The sequence below is a fragment of the Orbicella franksi genome, chromosome 10, assembly GCF_964199315.1.
Source record: "Orbicella franksi chromosome 10, jaOrbFran1.1, whole genome shotgun sequence".
NCBI classification, from domain to species: Eukaryota; Metazoa; Cnidaria; class Anthozoa; order Scleractinia; family Merulinidae; genus Orbicella; species Orbicella franksi.
In genome coordinates, this window is record NC_138154.1 from 15,739,582 (window position 1) to 15,754,789 (window position 15,208).

The 15,208-nt window shown below is 39.2% G+C and overlaps 2 protein-coding genes across 2 annotated transcripts in view; both read left to right on the top strand.

The window, feature by feature from the left end:
• Positions 1 to 2,776, top strand: part of LOC145500413 (uncharacterized) — a 9,143-nt gene extending 6,367 nt beyond the window's left edge. Inside the window, exons 3-4 of the mRNA XM_081479935.1 lie at positions 1,303 to 1,572; positions 2,620 to 2,776. Coding sequence (XP_081336061.1) covers positions 1,303 to 1,572; positions 2,620 to 2,732 — 383 coding nt within the window. The 3' untranslated portion in view covers positions 2,733 to 2,776. The remainder of the gene's footprint in view (positions 1 to 1,302; positions 1,573 to 2,619) is intronic.
• A 2,900-nt stretch (positions 2,777 to 5,676) lies between these two features.
• LOC145501673 (NLR family CARD domain-containing protein 4-like) lies at positions 5,677 to 14,266 on the top strand (the record flags this gene model as incomplete). Its single annotated transcript, XM_081481094.1, has 2 exons — positions 5,677 to 8,055; positions 12,745 to 14,266. Coding segments are annotated over 2 exons (2,586 nt in total), but the record flags the coding sequence as incomplete, so codon positions are not given.
• Between the last annotated feature and the right edge of the window lie 942 nt (positions 14,267 to 15,208).

Here is a 15,208-nt window from a genome sequence, read left to right on the forward strand (position 1 = left end):
AAAAACTGAATCACATGACCGAGCATGAAACTGACATCCTGACTGGTACCCAGTTCCCCATTCAGTGTGAGAGAATGTCATTTCCTGCCTCTTTCGCAAGCTCAGCCGGTAGGAAAAACATAAACAACACATTTAATTTTTAAAAACATGTGGTTACTCATACATTTTATGTTATGAAAATTAATGGTCAAGTGGCAAACCTATTGAACACGTGGTTGCGAGGATTTAAGCTATTTAGACTGTGTTTTGGCCAATCCAGAGGAGAGCTGTTAGCCAGGGACACTAAATAAGCGCTGTTGCGATGATTCGGTTTATTAAAAACATACCAGAAGTTGTTTTTATGTTAACTACCATTTACCACATAGTTTAAAGGTTTTTTTAAATTTGTTTGCTTTTCTGTCTTCTTGGCTTGATGTAAAGGAAAATTCTAAGGAAATCTGTGAAGAATATTATCTTTTCCTTCTTTTTCAAAAAAATGCTGATGCCAGCATTAATGTGTTTTTCAGATTCAAGGCTAATTATCTTGGAAAAATGAATAGCCCTTTCTAAGATCTACTTTTTCCACATGGTCCTAATCTGGCAAAGGACCTTGTGTTATTCAGAATATAGAAATCTGCCAGTTACTTTCTTTCACTTCTTACACCAATTCTGGAAAAAAAATTGCTTGGGAAAAGGATTAAACAAGTAGGAAATTTAATTTTGTTTACAAAGATATTAAGATGAAATCTGATAGAAAATTGAGCAAGTTTAGCTTTTACTGTAGTGGACAAACATCAGTACCAGAATAATTTTAGGTATTTTACAGTAAAGTTTTACATGTTCTTAAAGCTAAAGATAAATTATCATCAATTACCTGAAATAAAACCAAAAGCAATTTCCCATGGGAACGAGAGAAAATAAATTTCAAAGTTCAGAGAAATTGTGCAAACACAGGTAAAATTTCATCATGAGTTTCATTTCACCAATACTTTCAAGTGTTTCATACAAAGTTCAACATTTCTTTTCGACGTTTGGTGTTGCTAGAAATATATTTTTTGAGAAGATATTTAAAACAGTCACACAGAAGTTTGCGATATGATGTAAGTAATCTTGGCACTAGGTTTCTGTCCACTTGTCACTCAAACTTCTGGTGGATTCCGTCGTAATATCTTATGAACCCTGACGCTTGTTTGACACATGGTATTGAGCAGCATTATTGTCTCATGTCTCATTAAGGATACGGTGTAGATGATGTTTTTATCACTTGGATTATTATGTATAAAAATTCCATCATTGGTTAACTGCAAGCTTCTCCTCTTTCAGATACAGATCCTTTTAAAAAAGGCACACCTAGTGACCGTGAACTAGATGACTTGGCATTGAAGATTGGTGCAGTGTGGGAAAAACTTGGAATTCGCCTTGACATTTCTCATGATGTATTGGAAGGAATAGCTGCCAATGCAAAAGATAAACCATTTGAGATGTTACTTCGCTGGAGAAATACAACAACATCTACTACGCCTTATCGTGAACTCTTTGAGGCCTTGTGTCATAGTAGAATTGGTCTAAATAACTTGGCCAAAGAATTTTGTTGTAAGGAAACTACATGATTCACTTTCTTACAGTACAACGTCTTGAACCAGGGCAGTCAGTAATTTGTGAAGTAGGCAGACCCCAACCCCAGCTACTTTTTTCATTTCCCTGTGTACTTGAAAAATAAGTGACAGCCCTGAATTAAGGAACATTTTTCATTCTTTAAATCATATATTTAAGTAAAAACGTATTGTGGCAAACGTATCAAGATTAAAAGAAGTGTCTTTTTGAGAAAACCCTAAAATTATGATGCAAATCAAGGTGTTTTGGTTACTGCTATGAAATCATCCCCATAGGTACAGATTTAGCTAAGGAGGGGCCCTAAAGGTAATGCTATTTCCTCTAGGAGTTGTAGGAGCACCCCCTGTGAAATTGTGAAAATCTAAACAAGCTCACACAGGATTGCTATGCACTCTAGAGGCTTAGAGATAAAATTTATTGTCAGTTTTAGGTGCTTATCCAGTGCAAAAACATGAAGAAACTTTCCTCACCTACAGCTTGTAGGTTAATCTTTTAACCTTTTTTTGCATGTAGACCGAGTGGCAAGTGGTAGAAATTAAACATAAATAAACCAAAAAAATAAAATAAAATAAAATAAATAAAATAGACTTGGTGAATGACTTTGTACTGGATTTTCAAGCCCCAAAATACACTGTAGTATAAATTACATCATGATGTAGGTTGAGCTTCTATTGAGCTAACCAAACAATTTGGAGACAAAATTCTGACAATATTGCCACAGAAAGCAAGAACAGAGAAACTAAAAACTGTTTTGGGGTAGAACTCTCTTGTAAGTTGAATATTTGATTTTAAAAAAATCATATTCTATTGTGTTTGTTTTAATTAAATTAATTAAACAAACTTTCCAAAAAAGAGAACTTCACTAATAAGAATTATTTATCTGATACAATATCTAATGTTTTTCTGTAGCTATCCATAATTAAACAACCACTACAGTGATGTCGTGTTATTTCTATAAAGTGCAGTTCACTGTTGTGTATCATTTTCACCAGCACAGCCAAATTTGAGGATGTGTTTTCCTTGCAGACATACCAGCTGGGAAGAGAGAGTTGCCACGTTCAAGTAACTATGCAGATGCTAAGCGACCCAGGTTTGCAGGTACTGTTGTTAGCGATAATTGTAGTTGTATGGGGTGCTGAAGCCCACTGTCATGCTGTGATGCTGTTCTTCATGATGAAATTTAACTTTAGCTTAGCGATGAAAGTCAATTGGAATTTTCAGTCCTGACTGACACTTTCTCCATGTAAATATTATTACTGGTTATTTCAAAGAATAACCAATCAAACTGGCTTTGAGGGAGAATGGATTTTTTGTCACTTGAGACGCCATCAGCTTTGGCATCATGATTGTACTCTGGGTAATTTCTTAATTATCTGTTGTTGTTTTTCAGTTGTTTATTCGTCTTTAATGTCAAAAAAGTTATATTATATTACATTTTTATATATTTTTTTCAGTTTAGCCTGAAAAAAAGCACAGGGGTATTTTTGCCGCCGGTATAGCAAAAGCAAAGCTTATGGCCTGGGAATGTCATGGCCCTTGTGTACAAAATGGCATCCTTAATTGCTGGTGTACTCGTGAAATGTATTGTGGGCTATGGCACTCCAAGGCCAAATGGTATATTCTTGTTTGTTTGTCTGTTCGTCTGCTTTTTGTTTGTTTTTGTTAAACCATATACTTTTATTTTAGGTTAAATTGAAATACCGTAAATCCTCGAATTAGCCCCCCCCCCCCCCCGCCCCCCTCGAAAAGCGCCCCCTTCGAATAAGCACCCCTCCTATCAGCCGAAATTGAAAATAAGCGCCCCCCCCCCCCCCGAATAAGCGCCCCTTCCCTCTCCCCATTTTGTGGACGAATAATGAGACAATAAAGGATGTATAGATTTCGTCATGTAGTAGTGGTACATTGTTTCAGTTTGTAAACACGTTAAGTGAACACGTTGAACACGTTAAGTACTAACGGTGCCGCGATTGAAACTTAAGCTTTTTATCTCAATAAACAGCTTATGTTGTTTACGCGCAGAGAATGTATCAAAAAAATGATCATGTTAGGCCACGATTTGGGAAAAATTAAATAAGCCCCCCGCCCCTCGAATAAGCGCTCCAGGTCTTCTCCTAAAATTGAAATAAGCGCCCCGGACGCTAATTCGAGGATTTACGGTAACATATATGAAAAATAAAAGAGAGGAAAATATCTACTTTCAGAATGAGAAAATCAATTGAGAAAAACAACAAAAAATAAAGAAATCATGCAAAAATTGCCAGGGCACCCATAGGCTACCATACACGTCAGAAGACGTTTTTGATGATTATCTAATGAACTGGGAAAATTTCTGACAAGTCAAACCTAAACAAGTACGATGGGATACATTTTACCAGAGATACCCACAATACATGTACGATTTTTTTTCGGTCATAATCCAAGCACAAAAATGACCCGTTTTAAACCAGTAGTAAAAAACTACTCTGTCTATTCGTTGAAAACTTTACCTACGGGAACAAAACGAGCTTATAGGCAAAAACCAGAGAAAGATGAAGAGTGGTATTCTGTTTATCGATACCCTGAATAAGGTTTGGCAGTTAGTGACACCTTTAGTGTCATATTTTTTTTCTTTTTGCATGGCATGACAAAAGTTTAGTTTAGCGTTTGTTCTGAACTCTGCAATTTCTTTTCCATTTCTCACTGTCATGGGAAATTTCTAAACATCATTTCTTAGGCTCTATGACTTCCACAGATTAGCTCTTTGCCATGTCTCTTCCATTTTTGGTCCAGTCTATTTTTTCAAACTACAACGATATTTGCTAAGTCATGTAACTGGAAAGAGAAAAAAATAAATAAAATATAAGCGGATTCCATTGTTGGCAGTTAAAATTCGGGCTATTTATAAGCCTGTGATGTCATATATTTTACCAACCCTTAACAATTCCATCCGTGAGATGCCAAATGAAGGTAACACGCCTCCGATCTACAGGAACAAAAACTTCATCCCTTTTACTTGGAGCTTTCTTGATTTTTCATTCTAACGCGCACTTGGGACTACCATTGTACACAACTTCGAAGTAGTGTCGTCAGCAACGAGTATCTGTTATTAAGGGTCAACCTTTCATCCGTGCGCTTTGGTGTCTTCCCTTAAAGAAGCATAACCTTTCCTTCATCTGCCTGCTAACCATGCAAACTACCTGCACACTACAACAACAACTCTGACAACTCTTTTACCCTTGTTTTATGCCTCTTTATAAATTTGCCCTCAGTTCTGTTCTTAAATGTTAGCCCTCTTGTGACATGTTTTGAAAAATTCGGGTTATTAATAAAACCTTTAATATCATATACCGTAGCAACCCGTAACAATCCCATGGTTGAGATGCCATAGGAAGTTATCACGCCTCCGATCCACAGGAACAAAAACTTCATGCCTTTTTTACTCGGAGTTGTTGCCATTTTTCCTTCTAAGGTGCGGTTAGGGACCATTACAGTACGTACACAAGCACGATATAGTGTCCTTAACAACCCCTTATCCGTGTGCTTTGGTTCCTCGCTTGAAGCAGTATAACCTTTACAAAGTCTGTCTGCTAAGCGTACAAACTACCCGTAGCTACTCAAGCGCGCGCTTGAGCTCCCCTCCATCTCCCGCACATGTTTTTTGATATGACAAATATTTTCAAAATCCTTCCCCTGCTCTTAATTGTTATCGCAAAATCTCGCTAAAACTTTCTGTGTGGAGATTAGGCGACTTAGGACGCGCAAGAAAAACTGCCAACCGGGGAAGGGGTTTGTAAAGATTTGTCGTGTCAAAAAACGTGTTGGAGAGGGAGGAGAGAGCGAGAGCGCGCTGGATGACGCGTTTGGGATTAGGAAAACAGTACGATCATGTTGTGAAAGCTATTTGAGAAAAAGTATGGAAAAAAAACTTTGGAAACGACGCTAAAATTCTCCGACTGTCCAGAAACTATTTAAAAAAAAAATGTTTTAAGTTGTAAAAGAATCTTTCGACTTCGTCTTGTCTTTGCTTGGTTTCGTGGAAGCTGGGAAATATAGAGATTCGAGCGAATATTTATACTCCCTGTGATTTAACTGCCGTATTCGTTTCTCGTTCTCACAGAACCCTTCAACCTTGAAAAGTGCCAACAAAAGCTGCAGTCCATATATGACACCATGAGCAAGGTGAAAATCATCCCGTGGGACGAAAGCTCTGCCATTCATATTGATGATCTCTACACAACGCTATCCTGGGTCAGGGATGACAGGAAACCCAGTGGAGTGACACAAGAACAACTTGAAGACTACACCGACATATTCAAGGGCGACAAGCATCATCCTAATCCAAAGCGACTTCTGGTGTATGGACGGCCAGGTATTGGAAAAACCACATTTTCCAAAAAGGCTGCTTTCGACTGGTCGCAGCAAAGAAAAGAAATCCTTAAGAAATTTGATGTTGTGCTGCTGATTAAGTTGCGAGATGTGTGTGAGTTGAAAGGTATCCGTGATTTTCTAAGGGCTTCCAAACTGCTGGCTGGTGATGAAGTGGTTGATGATGTCTATGAATACATACTTCGTAATCAAGAAAAGGTGTTACTCGTTTTGGATGGCTATGATGAGTACTTCTGTTCTGGAGAACAATCACCTGTCCGTGACATTTGGGAGAGCACGCAACTGGGTGATATCCACGTGATTATTACAACCCGAAAAGAGAAAGCGGACGAGTTAAGATACCACAGCTGCGTTCAATTTGAAATAAACGGTTTCGAAAGTGACGATCAAGTCAGAGCGTTTGCGAGCAAGTTCCTAGGTGATGAGAAAAGAGTTGAAGAGTTTGTAGCCTACTTACGCAAAAGAGATTTGGAAGACTTGGCTGAAATCCCACTTTTTTTGTTGATGCTCTGTACAGTCTGGAAGGAAAACCACTTTCAGGAACTGCCAAAATCACGGGCTCACATTTGCCAAAATTTCATTGAAACTTTGATCCTCCACACTATCGCAAAAGATGCAAAAGCAAAGCAAGAGGAAGGTATAGACGCCTACAATGTAGAGCTTTGTGGACTAGGCAAGCTTGCCTTTGACGCACTTTTGCAAAATGTTCTTTCTTTTCCTTTTAGCAAACTGCCTGACAGCATTTTGAGTGAGAAATTAATCAAAGTCGGGTTGTTTCATGTCCTCAATGCTGCAACATTTTTGAAACGCGAGCAACATGTTCATTTTATTCATAAATCAGTACAGGAGTACCTTGCTGCTTCCTATCTCAAGGAGGAGTTGTTAAAAGAAAGTACAACCAGTCTGTCCGCGGTCGACTCATTTGAAAAGATTGTCAACATGAGTGAAGTTCTTAGATTTGCCTGTGAGCTGTCAACGGATGCGGCATGCGCCATTCTATATCATCTGGGGATCGTAGGAAAGAAGGAAGGCCTGACAGAGTACAACTTCACTGAGACACCTTGTATCAAAGACTTGTCTAACAATCAACAACAGTTTCTAACCTTTATCTCACAAAGCTTTTTTTCATGCGCATCCGACAGGAGGCGTGATCTCTATCCTACATTTTTGGCTTACGTTGGTGGTGTTTTATTTATTAATTCTGACCAGTTGCATAGCGTTGCCAATGAGCACATGTTGAGGTCTGCTACGGCGCCAGAGTTTATCTTCTTCTCTGGCGGCCGACATACAGAGCAAAGTCTTCGAGACCTAATCAGCGTACTAGAAGACCTCAGTGCAGTTATTGTCAGCTGTTCGGGCGAGAAGAAAGCTTCGGATATCCTAAAGAAGTATTCATTACCAAACGTAGATGATATTTTTCTGAAGAAAGAGGAAGGGAAGACATACGTTTATATTGCTCAAATATTAATTGTGTCAGGCATTTCCACATTTCCCACTGAAATGCCGATGCTTAGGGAGCTCATGTCATCGCCAGAATCTACTCAGAGGAAGAAGACAGTCGATGACCATTCAAATGAACAAGACGACAGTAGCGCTTTGTGTTTGACTGAGAACAGCACTGCTGATACTCAGGCTACTCAACATTGTCTCTCCTGTGTCTGCAACATTAATGCCTTTGTTCAAATAAGGCAAGAGATGGAGACGCTTATTGACGTCCTATCTTTTGTGACATCTCCACGAATTATAGCCACTACAGGGTTAACACTTGTCATTGATCCTGTGTTGGTGGACACCCTGGTCTCACGTATTAACTTTACAAACAGACTTGATATCTTAGACCTTCACCGTATCAATTTGACAGCCAAGCGTGTTGCTGTCATCGCCAGATCTCTGTACCAGGCTCCTAACTTGTCTTATCTCGACTTGTCATTTAACCCTCTTGGTGAAGGAGTAAGTGATGTCACGCGACATCTCAGCTGTGTTCCTCACCTGTACGCGCTGGGCCTTGATGATGTTAAGATGACAAAGAAACAAGTGAATGATTTGAGTGAAGCTGTGCGTCAGACCAAGATCAGGATGTTGACATCAGATTACCATGTAAGTTTTGTGATTTTTGTTAGCATTCGTCTCAACTGTTTACCGTAATAGTGGATGTTGCCGAGATATTGATTTGGCAATTGCAATATGTTTTGTTTCCTTGTTTTGCCGAACAAGCGTTAAGTTTAAAAATTAAAAGACGAGGGCAAAGTTTTTCGGATAAAAAGTGCTATAAATCAGTCCAAATTAGTTTTTCTGATGAAAGCGTTAGTTTTTCATGTAATATAGGGATGCAATATCTATTTTAGTTTCATTGCGTACTTTGTTGTGGCTCTGCTGTAAACCTGTTTGTTTTGCTGGTACACTGCTTAGCACTGGTATCGCTTGTCTTCTGAGACTCTATTGCGCATTTCTTGGCATTTAAGCGAGTTAGAGTTAAAGTCATTTATCGGTTTTATATTCATCCCGAAACGACATTTCATGACGGACACCACAATAGAAATACATTTATTTTCTGACAGCTGCTTCTTGCGCAAGCTTTATTTAAAGTTATAAAGTGTATTAATATTTATTATTATATGGCTTTGGCTTGTGGCCGATATAACGCGCGCTCTGATTGGCTAAGAGTGAGATCTGAACGGTCATTATGCAGCCGTAATGCCCACGGGTCGATTACGGATTATGCAAATTAGGAAGAGCGCGGCTCTGAAAATTCAAGCGCATTGAAACGATGAAAGCCGAGAGAAAGTAAATATAATTCCGATTAGCTAAAAGTTTAGATTTTTCCTTAATAAAATTTATATATAAATCGTTTTTGACGTACCAGCCGGTAACCTTGGCGGGCACTGGTGAAAAACAATCAGAGTTTGCCGAAATCGCTAAGGGAAAAACACCATCGGCAGATCTGTCATGCATCCTGAGCAGAACATGCACCACGAAGAAACTTATAAGTTATCATCTTAGTCACAACAATTACCGAAATATTGAACTCCGTCACAGTTCTCATCAAATAGATTCCCTCGCTTTAACACAAGCAAGTGTAAATCAGCTTCCAGGATCATCAGATGTACACAATCGGGCGGTTTCGGTCGGTAGCAGTGTTTCTGATAACTGCAGGAAGTTTTAGACGTTCAGAAGGCTTGAAAAGTTCATCTATAAATCCCAGAATGAAGAAGGCGAAGATATGTTGTCGAAAGCGAATATGAAGATCGAGTTATTCTGAGCAGTGCATTCTGAAGCATTAGTATTTTCTTTCACCGAAAGACCATTTGTTTGGACTATTTTGAAGCACTTTCTGTCTTTTCTATAAGCGTTGACGTTTCGCCACAAAAGTCGGAAAAACTCCCCCATCAAGTTGTGGCACCACGATACTAAAATACCTTTTTGAGGCTGGGACAATCATTTTTCCCGTAAAGAAATGTGTACTTCTAACGGAAGACGTAATACAGTGGTGAAGTTCACTGACTGTATAGTTTTGCCCGGGGTTTGAGACGATGAATGAATCGGTAAACACGCGCATCGCCGGATGTAAATTTACGACTTCCGCTCGAATAATTTTTTTTTCTTTAATTCATGAGCCATATAATAAACAACTTAATAACCTCGACCGTTCGGTCGTTACGGGAAAATCTCAAACCTCAGCCTACCGTATTGACCTCGCTATCGCTCGGTCAATACGCCAAGGCCTCAGTTTGACAGTTTCCCGTAACGACCTCACTCTCGGTTATTAAGTAATTAAAGTTAAGTGTTGCCATAAATTACTGACGCTTGTAGTGAACCACGTGGTGGAAAAGTTTGGTTTTAGTGCAAATAAAACTAAGCGTTAGTGGGGTTATCAGAGGAATTGCCACGAGCGATTAGGTTCTAAACGTACTAACACGCTTTGAAAAACTAAAACAGATACAAAGGAAGCCATTTACATGAAGCGTAGAGCCTTGTTTCAAGTTTTGAAAAATAAAATCAAGTAACATGTAATCGCATGGTTTCCTTCTGTGGCTTGAACAGGAACCACTCATCGAATGTGGTTCTAGCGCTCGTTTAAGTTTTGATAGTCGTCGGAAATTTTACTGGTGCTTATTTTACTCTGAAAGAGAACTCGAACATCCGCCAAGAGCCAATCCTGGGCGGACAGGAAACGCAACTCTTGGAATCAGTGTTTTAGACGGATAGTGTATTTTAATGTGAACAAATTGTCTTGGCTTCGACGATGTAATGGACAAGATTGAGTAAGTTAAATATATCTCTTACACTTTTCTTTAACTTCTCTTTTGGAAAGGAAATCCTTTGCTTTCTATTTCAGTGTTTTTTCTTTCCACATCACTGCGCCCTCAAACATCCAGCAAGAGCCGATGCGAGGTTCAATTCCACCTGTTACCATCCTACCCCGGGCATTTCCCGGGTAGGATTAGACATTACTTAGCGGCTTATTCCCCCTCCCCAGGCACGAAAACGTCCCGGGACTCAGATCTACCCTAACTATGTCTGTATGTACAGTAAGGGTGGCAATATTGGTTTCTGTGCAATAGCAAAAACATGCGTTTTGTCAAGAACGCAACGCTTTTCTAGAGTTAACTGAACGAAGGATACTACGTGGAGTAAACTCTATACCATTTATTGAAAAAAAACTGATTTATATTCCATACAACATTGACTATCCAAAAAAGTAAAGATAATACTGAGTCATGTATAATGTTTCAAAGTGAAAAAGCTGTTACTAAAACTCTGACTTTCTTCAAACAAATAAGGTTGAATATGATCAGAAGACTAACAAAAATTGTACTCAATATACAGGTACTCGATCTGTAATAATGTATAACTTGATTTTTATTAAATAAACTTACCTTCAAATATGGGCTTTAATTTAGAAAGATTGTTTTGTTCCAACCAAGCCAAAACAAACTAGCGGCTTTTCTACAGAAAAACTCTTTACGTCCGGCAAGCGGTGCGTCGCCATTGCGTTTGATAAACCATGAGCACAAAGCAATTTTTTTATTTGCCCGGCTCCCTACCTTCGGGACAAGACCACCGTAAACAAGAGCTGATGCGATGCGAGGTTCAATTCCACCTGTTACCATCCTACCCCGGGCATTCCCCAGGGCACATGTCCCAGGGGTTTCCCGGGGGGGGGGGTGGTAACAGGTAGAATTGAACCACGCACAAGTATCAGAGCCCATGGCGTAACAGAGATGACAATTTTTTAAAGCCTTTTTCAGACTTCTTTTCCGATTCGTCAACATTTTGTCGCCAGAAAAGTCTTCAACGAACGTGTCTGAAATAAATCTATTTATGCTAAGAAAATTCTGATAGACACGCGAGTCAATTACTGAGGCCTGTGACATAACAGAGGGCAAATTTGTGAAAGTCTGTTTTGGAAGTGATGTCTTCACCGACACGTCAACTTTCTTCCCAAAAATAAAGAACAGCGTGTGGGAAATTCGCCAACGGCACAACATCCAGACGGTGATCCAGTACGGCTCGCTTCTATTCTCCTTTACAGATGTTTAAAAGGGGTCAGCACCACCCTACCCACCCACCCCCCCCCCCCCCGCCCCTACTGTTTAAAGTGTGGGACTGACGCTGAAAAGGTCTGAGAAGGAGACTGGCTTTCTTGAATGCATCTAGAACTTTAGACAAGTTCAGGACAGTTCCTTTAAGTGTCAAATCAGGTTTTTGACCTTTTCCATTTTCTAAACGAAAGAACAAAAATATAGCTTACCAATTTTTGATCTTCTTAAATTGACTCCGTTTGGGAAAACAAGTTGATCTACTACATTCACACACTTAAAGAACACAGGCTGCTTCATGAACGGGAAGTGGAACTGAAGACCCTCTCATCCACCCTCCCCTGTGACACAAAATCCTCATCCTCGGTCTCATCAGCTGCCTCATTTAGATTATCTCAGTCACCTAATTCAAAAGTTATTGAAAAGGCTGATAAATAAATTCCAACTTAGTTTATTGCTTGTAGGCAATACAAAGATAGTGGCTTGCATCTTGTTAGACAATTCCCAATCCACTCCGATTATAGTACGCTTCACCCGTGTGGTTTGATGACCAAAGACATCCTCCTCACAGTGCAAAACGTTCTGTAAGCATCTTCTGTCGCGGATATCTATATTACGCCGGGTTTGCTTTTTTTATTCTGGCCTTTCGTGAACTAACTTTGATCTGAATCCCTTCCGATTAAACAGCGGCAAAAACCTTTTGAGACAAACAAACAGTCGTATTAACTCTACATCCTTTTCCTATTGGATTGGTTGTTAGAAAATAACTTGTAGTTATAGCAGCTTAAAGTAAACACTAATTAGGGGAAGGGATTGATAAACTATAACTCAATATAATTATGTGGCGCACCGACAGAAGTGTGGACTTAATAAAATGTCTTCAAGAGTTCGTGAAGGATGCGAAGATCTAGCTGACTTTTATGATAATATTAATGTAATCAGTGTGGCTCCGCCATACCTCTAAATGTCAATAATTAATATTTGAATTTGAAGCACTTTTTAAGGAAATGTAAATTAAGGATTCTTTACTTTGTAGAAAGCGTTTCAACCGAAAAGCTGATAGGCTTTTTCTTTTTCAATGTTGAAGGAAGAGTATTTTTCTCTGGAAATTACCTAATGTAAAAAACTAAAATAGGGCGAACGAGTACAGATTTTGTTGAGCCCACAAAGCTTTGGTCAGCAACTAATGGCTAGTGTGTGTGGATAGAGACGATGGTGTTTAACATTGTTTTGTGATTTATGACAGGAGCTTGATGGGAGCCCCAAACCTCAAAATGAATGGCCATCTGAGACATACTGGAAACAGTTGTCTGGATCGGAAGACGAGCTGGAGATTGGGACATCAGGTGAATCAGAAGAAGAGCTGGAGACTGGGACATCAAGTGAATCAGAAGACGAGCTGGAGACTGGGACATCAAGTGAATCAGAAGACGAAAAGGGGCCTGGTGACTAGAATCAGAGTTTATTGGCTGCTGTAACAATAGACTAACAAAAACTAGACAGGAAACTGAACAAGAGGACCAGCAGGAGACTGGAACGGAGCAAATAGCCATGTGATCAACAAAAGGAGCAGAGCATGAGGTACTGTAAGAAATCCACACACCTAGACCGTAAGGTAGTATGGGTACATTTATGTCAGCCATGTCTTAAGCACAGTGGTCAAGTGTACTGCGCTTGCGCAATTCCCGCCAAAACTGACGCTGACAAGTACAAAGTCTCTCAATCTGTTTTAAAATCCTTTACGATTCAATAACACAGTAGCAACATTAAACAAAATGTTTTGAATGGATGTAGAGTTTATTGTATTGCTTTTTAATCGTTCAGTTCAGAACCCGCAGCCTACAGGTAATAAACCGTTATCTGCTAAAGTTGTAACTTTTAGACTTGATGATCAAGAGTACATTGAGACATAGTCAAAGATTATGTCGTCTGTCGCCAAGCTAAAATTGTCATTGTGAATTTTACAAATTGAACACGAGTGGAGTTTGAGAAAACGAAAATGCTGTGGAAACACGAGGCGTGGACGAGTGTTGGCACAGCTCTTTCCAGTTCTCGCAAACATTCCGTCATGAATGTTTCATCAGTCAGTGAACACTAGGAAAGGAAACTTGTACTTTCTTTCCTGAAATGAACTTTTGAAATATTTTCCCTTTTCGTAGTGTTTTGATAGTAGTTTTTCAAAGAATATTAGTGGTAGTGTTAAGTTGACTTGCTTATATCATAAATTATTTTTGTTTAGATTTTGTCGGAGTAACTGCAGTGAAATACCAGTTAAGCTATTGTAGTCAAGGATGCTGTTTCTATTAATTTTAGTGTTTACATCACTGTAAACAACATCGTCAACGTCAGTTTTAAGATATCTGTCTCGTCGAAACCTTCTTGACCATAGATTAAAGTTTCTAATTGATAGTTATTTGTAGGTTTTAGTTTCTTAAGTGCATGCCTGTGTGGCCGTTTGTAAATATGTTACAAACATATTTTTGTGTATTTGTAATTTAAACAATTGGGAAAAGAGAAATGAATGTACAGTTGTTTTATAGCTCTTTGGCAAGATTACCTTTCAAAAATTAGCTAACCTGATGAATATTTTGCAAAAGAGGTATGTAGACACATTTGCAAAATAATTTACTTTTGATCAAACACAATAAAGAGTTTTGTGTAACTCGCGGAAGAGTTCATCTTGTGTTTGTTGTCCACAATGAAGGGGCGTTTGGGACGAGCGCACGGCAAAATAAGAATGAAAAGTATTGAGACGAGTGAAGCCGTGTGTTTCGAAAAGATGATGGATGTACGGGCGAATCTTCGCTTTGTTGCTGCTAATGTTGAATAATTCATTAGCACTTTGGGATGGAAAAAATCTAAAGACCATACGTATGGAAGCCTTACTGGTTATACACTCTTTTTTTATTACAATACACTGTATTAGAACATTGACGTCGAAATTTGCAAAATTGTCAGAATATTTTAAGAATAAAGACGAGGCTGAGATTTTGAAAAGAACATCATTTTTTGTGTTGAAACTTAGTAAATACATTTCCATTATATATATATATATATATTTTTTTTTTTTACCTAAACCGTATAAAATTCTCTCCTTCCCGAATCCGCAAAACCACCCAAAAAACAACAAAACCAGCACCAGTTGTGTGGGTGTCTCGACAACTCAGACCTCAGACCCTTGAAAAACTGAGACCATCCGGTGTCTCAAAAACTCAGACCCTTGTAGAACTCGGACCGTCGAGTGTCTCGAAAGCTCAAACCCTTGAAAAATTTCAGAACCCATAATTTTTAAAACATGTTGTAAACACATACACGTACGCAATTCAGTCTCCTGTTGCGACTCGACGGATCTACCTGTTTATACTTTTCGTTACAAACAATTATGATCAAAATGAAAAGTATAAGTCGCACGACAAATATTTCATCGCTTCAAGGGAGCTAAGCTCGATTACCAGCCGCTGTGATCGGGAAAGGAGCCCGCGCTCTTCCCCCGAGGAACGTAGACCAGACACGAGAGAGCGGCGGAAATCGAGCCTACCTTGCACCTCGTTGGCAATGAGATCGAGACAGGAAGTACAGGGTTTAATGTTCACGAGGCAGAGGAACAGTCGCACAACCCCACGTACATCCAACACAAATTGACTTGGACGAAGGAGAGAAGCTTGGGGACAAGGCAGAATTGCTTTGTCTTGTTACCATGCTCTCGCGTC